The 7,022-nt window shown below is 36.6% G+C and overlaps 1 protein-coding gene across 9 annotated transcripts in view; it reads right to left on the reverse strand.

Moving 5' to 3' along the window:
• The window catches only part of SPATA6L (spermatogenesis associated 6 like), a 65,007-nt gene that overhangs the window by 36,481 nt on the left and 21,504 nt on the right, over nucleotides 1-7,022 (reverse strand). For 7 of the 9 annotated variants that reach the window (XM_055087188.1, XM_055087189.1, XM_055087193.1 and 4 more), the window contains one exon: nucleotides 6,212-6,253. The exons of the other annotated variants lie outside the window; for them this stretch is intronic. In XM_055087188.1, coding sequence (XP_054943163.1) covers nucleotides 6,212-6,253 — 42 coding nt within the window. The remainder of the gene's footprint in view (nucleotides 1-6,211; nucleotides 6,254-7,022) is intronic. 9 annotated transcript variants of the gene reach the window in all.

The raw sequence follows: 7,022 nt of genomic DNA on the forward strand, positions 1-7,022 counted from the left end.
GGTGAGAGCCCCGCGTACCGCAAAAAAAAAAAAAAAAAAGACTGTATAATCAGGCCTCTAATCACCTCTCCTACTTCCTTTATTATCACTCTCCTCCTTGGTCATTCCATAGCATCCCTCCTGCCCTTCTTGCTGTCCCTCAAACACACCGAGGTCATCTCTACCTTAAAGATTTGTCCGTCTTTGGACTTCCCTGGTGGCGCAGTGGTTAAGAATCTGCCTGCCAATGCAGGGGACATAGGTTCAATCCCTGGTCCGGGAAGATCCCACATGCCACAGAGCAACTAAGCCCGTGTGCCACAACTACTGAGCCTGCCCTCTAGAGCCTGCAAGCCACAACTACTGAGCCCGCATGCTGCAACTACTGAAGCCCGCCTAGAGCCCATGCTCCACAAGAGAAAACACCTCAATGAGAAACCCACACACCGCAACGAACAGTAGCCCTAGCTTGCCGCAACTAAAGAAAGCCTGTGTGCAGCAACAAAGAACCAATGCAGCAAAAAATTAATTAAATAAATAAATAAATTTATACATATATTTAAAAAAAGGTACTGGATTTAGGGCTCACTCTAAATCCAGGATACTCTCACCTTGAGATCCTTAACTTAATTGGCATCATACATTCAATGATCTGTGATACCAGCCCAGCAATGCTCCCCACACTACACTGGCCTCTACAAACATCGTGTGTTTTCGATTCTATGTTCCTATTGGGAACAAACACCTGGTATGATGCTCTACACAGTGGGCTTTTCCTTTTTCCTTTCATATGTTTTTGGCTAGTTCTTGTCACTGCATCCAAAATGATAGCTATTACTTACTATTCCTACATTTAGCAAGAATTAAGATAAAAATGAGAGGTCCGAGAATTGGAAGTGAGTTATCTGCTATCTTTGGAATCACCGGAATAAAAAAGAAACTGAAATAGGGTTAGAGAAACAGAAGGCTGTGAAGCTTCTCAATTCTGTCTCTCTGGTTTGGTCATTTTCTAAAGATCCAAACTACCACCCAGTGTGAAAATGTCAGCACACCAAGGGGATGTTACAGCAAGAGCCTAGGTTATAAATAATAAATAAACATGTGCACAGGCTGAGCAAGTCTCATAAGCCAAGTAAAATGCCTGAAAGAGCTCGGTGTTCTTAATAGGCTAACGGCACAGACAGGGACATCGTCAATGCCATTAGTGAAAAACTTCTCCCTGAAAAAGGAAACAAATGAGAGACTTTAAGAGAAATAATAATTTTAATAATGATACCGGTTCTAGAAATATCTAACATTGAGAGAGCATATCAGAATTGACAGCTTGCTTCCCCATATGGAGTCTCACTTGATTCCTTTTTTACAGATAACCGAGGCTCTGAGAGTTGAAGACACTTGTCATGATGCCAAATGGCAAAGCAGGAATTCAAAACCAGATCATCTGAGGCAGGAGTTCTTTCTTGCTGATGCCTAGTAAACATCACTACGAAGTATAAAATCAAGCTCTGGGGCCTCCCTGGTGGCACAGTCATTAAGAATCCACCTGCCAATGCAGGGGCACGGGTTCGAGCCCTGGTCCGGGAAGATCCCATATGCTGCGGAGCAACTAAGCCCGTGGGCCACAACTACTGAGCCTGCACTCTAGAGCCCGTGAACCACAACTACTGAAGCCCGCGTGACTAGAGCCCGCGCTCCGCAACAAGAAAAGCCACCGCAATGAGAAGCCCCCGCACCACAACAAAGAGTAGCCCCCACTCACCGCAACTAAAGAACGCCTGCGAGCAGCAACAAAGACCCAAAGCAGCCAAAAAATAAATTAATTAATTTAAAAAAATCAAGCTCTGATTCACGGAATGGGTGCCCACTAAAAAAGAGCATTTTACAGCTGGACTGAATATACATGACTTATCCCAAAGTAGAAGTTTCTGTGTAAGAGTTCAATAAAAAAAAAAAAAAGTACCAAGCTCACTGTCAAACAGAACTATGCTGCCCCCCTGTGTCTATTTGCTTTTTCCCATCTTTGTAAACTGAAGACCCAGAGGAGTCTTTATTACTTACTTCTAAGCCAAATCACTGGATCTCTTCATTCTTTAGAAGTAACATCATATGCAAATCTGAGGTACTTGTATCACAAACTTAATGGTCATAATATGTCTTTTGATTATAGTAAGTGTGTTTGAAAGTGCTATGAAAAAATATCAAATACAGTAATATCTACAACAAAATGAAAAGGTAACAATTCGGCCAATGAAGAATTGTTCCCTGAGAACCTAAATGTGGCCCATGTGACCCCACAGCACAGTCCACTTGAGACTTTAAGCAAATCATTTTTACTTAATTAGCTAGTATCAAGAACCAGCAGATCAAGGCGGCTCACCGCCGCCACTCTGTACCTGGTGCCACTGGCATACCACCAGGAAGTGGCACAGTGTAGGGCATTTTCTAAGTACACCTTCAATAAACATATGTTGGACAAATTAATGGATCAATCTGTAATGCATCTGAAGCTAAACAAAATTAATTATATCAAGCAATTCAAGTTTAATTCCACTAAAATTACAATCTGAAACTGAAGGATTGTAGACAAAAAGAAGACAAGTACAATAAAGCCCCCACTTTGTAGCTGATTAACTTCTGAGTTATAACCTGTAAGCATGCACTCAGCTTCAATATTCTCCAGTCATCACAATTTTGAACTATTCTTGCAACCTTCTCACAGATGGATTTCCGGTCAAGTAAAAAAAAAAATGGCAGTCAAAAAAATACCAAATTTTTAAAAGTTGCAGGAAATATATATTCAACCTATATATATATATACATATATACATTAAATATACATATGCTAAATATTATACATATTTAATATTTAGGTATATATATGTGAGTTTGTGTTTGTGTATATGTCTATATATTTTAGAATTGGTTGAATATACTAAATGCATTATATATATTAAATTCATTATAAAAGACCTAAGAAAGATATACAACAAATTGTTAATTGTAATTATTGTCAGAGGTTATTGATGAATGTGGCTTTTTACTTTTTATTTTATATTATTTTGTTACTTAAAATTTTTACAGTGAGAATATTTATTATAGATATTGGGTAATCTTTTTAAGTCACGAAAAATTAAATAAGATCAAAATGGTCCTGCTTCTATTTTGTTAGCATACTAAAATATAAGTTGCCAGTTAACAGTGACATATGTTTGAACATAAAATTGGGTCAAATAAAAAACTTATGGAAGAAAACTCAATGCCCTGATTTTAGCCTGTTACTTTTAGGCTAAAAAACATTCAGTGAGAATTGCTGAAAAGCAGGTAGGAGGCATCTCTGATCTTCCCTCTGTTCTGCCTACCTAAGAAAGCACTGACATATACAAGTGTGTCCATCCCTAGAGCCAATGAGAGTGGGGTTCTTATCTGTTTTCAGGACATGCCTCTGCCAAAAAACCAAGCAGCAGAAGAAAGAACTACAGACTCCTGGGTCCACTCCACTCCATTGGGGCCCTTGACCTGCTCCAGAACAGCCACAGTAGGCAAGGCCATGATCCTCATAAAAGCCTCCACAGCCACCTCTGCTTTAGCTGAGGCATCTGCCAGACTCATCTTCCTTCTCCCATGCTTTCTTAAGAAAAAGAAAGTTTCACACAATAAAATATCAAAATAATGCAACAAAACAGGGGAAATACATATGTGTTAAGCATAATTGATTTAAAACTTTGCTAAAAATATCAGGAATTTATACCAAAATGCAAAGTTAATGTGCAGACATCACTCCACAAGTAATCAAAGGACACTAACAGTCATACTATATGGAAGGAAAGAAAGAAAACAAATTATAATATGGGAAAATGGAAAATTTCTGAAGTAAATTTAAAATGTTAAGGTTGTCACAAATCATATCTAAAAAGAAGGGACCGGAAAATATGGTGAAATATATTTTAAAGAATTATTACACACTTTATAAACACAAAAAATCCAAATGATAGCATCCAGCATTATCTAGGATATGGGAAACAGGCACTCTATACAGTGCTGAATGCAGTAGAAATAATAGAAACTTGCTGGGGATCAGTTTACTCTCAGGTTATAAGATATGGTTCAATCTAGCAATTCTATTGTTTTTAAATATATCAAGAGAAAAAATAATTGTTATAAATATATGAAAGACAAAGAAATCCTATTGTGCAACAATATCAATTTAAGATTGGTAATAACACTATGGAAAATACATAGCTATTGAAAATGACAAATAAGTTACCTACAGGTAACAATGTAGAGTGAAAAAGTAAAACCCCAAATATTATTTACAGACTTTTTATAGACCTATAGAAACACATAAGTAAATTCATGAAATTCTTCATGATACCAAAAATAATGCTTTTCCATCTGTTTTTAAAAATTACAATATAACAGTAACATAATTGGGGAAGTTAGTAAGAGAAGAAAATGTATGTGACATTATTTATGTAAAAATTCCATATCCATGTGTTTTTCTAACCACAGAGAAATAGCAAGAAACATGTTCATCAAAATATAGATAAAGCTTTCCTCATCATTTGGGGATGCCTTTTACAAGTTAAAACTGTGAAGCTGGGAAGGGAAAGGGCAAAGCATATGGTAGCAAAGATCAGAAGAGTATTAGAAATGTTTCTGAGTTTTAGGTATCCTCTCTCTCTCTCTCTCACATACACACACACACACACACACACACACACACACACACACACACACACACACACACACGCAGACTCTAAAATCACCAGATAATCAGCCACATTGAGAAACTCTGAGAAGTGGTGTCACCAGGTGGCAGTTCCTACTTGCTCTCACTAGCTCAGGTCTCTTGCATAACACAAAACAAAGTCATCACAGAACAGTTTCCTCCGAAAGTCCCATGATTCCAGCACAGAGGTCTCAAACTTTTTCTGCAAAGGTCCAGAGAATAAATATTTTAGGCTTTGCAAGCCATATAGTCACAACTACTGAACCCTCATTCCAGCACAAAAGCAGCCATAAACAATACTTCTATGAATGAGCATGGATAAAACATCACAGACCATGAAATTTGAATTTGATATAATTTTCATGTATCAGTAAATATTCTTCTTCAAAAAAATTTCTTTCCAACCATTTAAAAATGTAAAAACCAAAGACAGTTTGGCAGTTCCTTAAAAAGTTAAACATGGAGTTACCATGTGATCCAGCGATTCCACTCCTAGGTATATACCCAAATACATACCCAAGAGAACAAAAAAACACGTATTCACACAACTTGTACATGAATGTTCACAGAAGTGTTACTCATAATATCCAGAAGGAGAAACAATTCTAATGTCCATCAACTGATGAATGGATAAACAAAATTCGGCATATTCATATAAAAGAACATTATTTAGTCATAAAAAGGAAGGAAGTACTGATATGTGCTTCAACAAGGATGAACTTTGAAAACATTTTGCTAAGTGAAAGAAGCCAGACATAAAAGGGCACAAATTGTGACTCCATTTACATGAAATGTCCAGAATGAGCAAATCAATTAGAGATAGTAAGTAGATTAGTGGTGGCCAGGGGTTGGGAGGAGGAGGGAATGAGGAGTGACTGCTAATAAGTACAGGGTTTCTTTTGGGGGTAATAAAAATTCTAAAATCAGATAGTGGTGATGGTTACACAATCTTGTGAACATACTAAAAACAATTGAATTGTACACTTGAAAATGGTGAATTTTATAGTATATGAAGTAAATCTTAATTCTTAAAAATGTAGAAGCCATTCTTAACTCACAGGCCATACAAAAACAGACTGCAGGTTGGATTTGGCCTGGAGGCTGTCGTTTGCCAACCCTGTTCTAGCATCAACAGAGAAGATGGCTTTGGGTTTCACACACACACAAACACACACTCTCACTCACTCACTCTACAAATTACGACACAGCCAAAGGCAAACACTTGAAAGAAGCTGAGCCAGGACTAAAAAAATTATTTGATGATTATTAGATAAAATTATGAAAAAATGGAAAGTCAAAGAACCTGTTTAAGCTATGCTTACTGCTTTTTCAAACCCATAAAGTTACTCTTCTGAAAGTGGGCAAAATTAAACAGACTGGTGGGGGTAAAAAGCATGTGTTATATAAAGCACAGCTTTTAAATGCCAGTCCCCATTTTGCCATGCCAAAATCCTTTTAAAATTAAATTAAACTAATTTAGAAATTCATTTATTGGCACATTACCTGGAGGCACTAGCTGTATTAATTCAAACCTGGTTAGAAAGCCTAAAAAGGAAAAATGAGATATTAATACTTTAGAATACTGTCAGAGTTTTTCATTGATTACTAAGTTTAAAACTGCCATAACACCCCTTTTACATTACTACTACTGATAGTAAGTGGCATACCAACAATGATTCAGGTATTTCTAGACCCAGTAAATTGGGGGCATGGGGTGGGATTAACTGAATTATAAACATAGCATTTTGTCTCCTGAAAAATATTGACAAAATATGATATTTTCTCTCTTAAAGATGTATTCATAAATCACGGAAATAACAATATACTACTTTTCATTTTAAAAATTCAAAATGCAACCGTTATCCATTAACCTATAAAAGCTTATCTTGCTTAAAACAGTATGCTATATGACTATATAAATTAAACATAAAACAACATTTTTTATATTTCCTGAGTTCAAAATATATTTAGAAATAGTGAGCCCGAAGAAGATATACAGATTGCCAACAAACACATAATCACTAATCATTAGAGAAATGCAAATCAAGACTACAATGAGGTATCACCTCACACCAGTCAGAATGGCCATCATCAAAAAATCTACAAACAATAAATGCCGGATAGGGTGTAGAGAAAAGGGAACCCTCTTGCACTGTTGGTGGGAATGTAAATTGATAGCCACTATGGAGAACAGTATGGAGGTTCCTTAAAAAACTAAAAATAGAACTACCATACGACCCAGCAATCCCACTACTGGACATATACCCTGAGAAAACCATAATTCAAAAAGAGTCATGTACCACAATGTTCATTG

This window comes from Physeter macrocephalus, chromosome 9 (assembly GCF_002837175.3).
Source record: "Physeter macrocephalus isolate SW-GA chromosome 9, ASM283717v5, whole genome shotgun sequence".
In the NCBI taxonomy this organism is placed as follows: Eukaryota; Metazoa; Chordata; class Mammalia; order Artiodactyla; family Physeteridae; genus Physeter; species Physeter macrocephalus.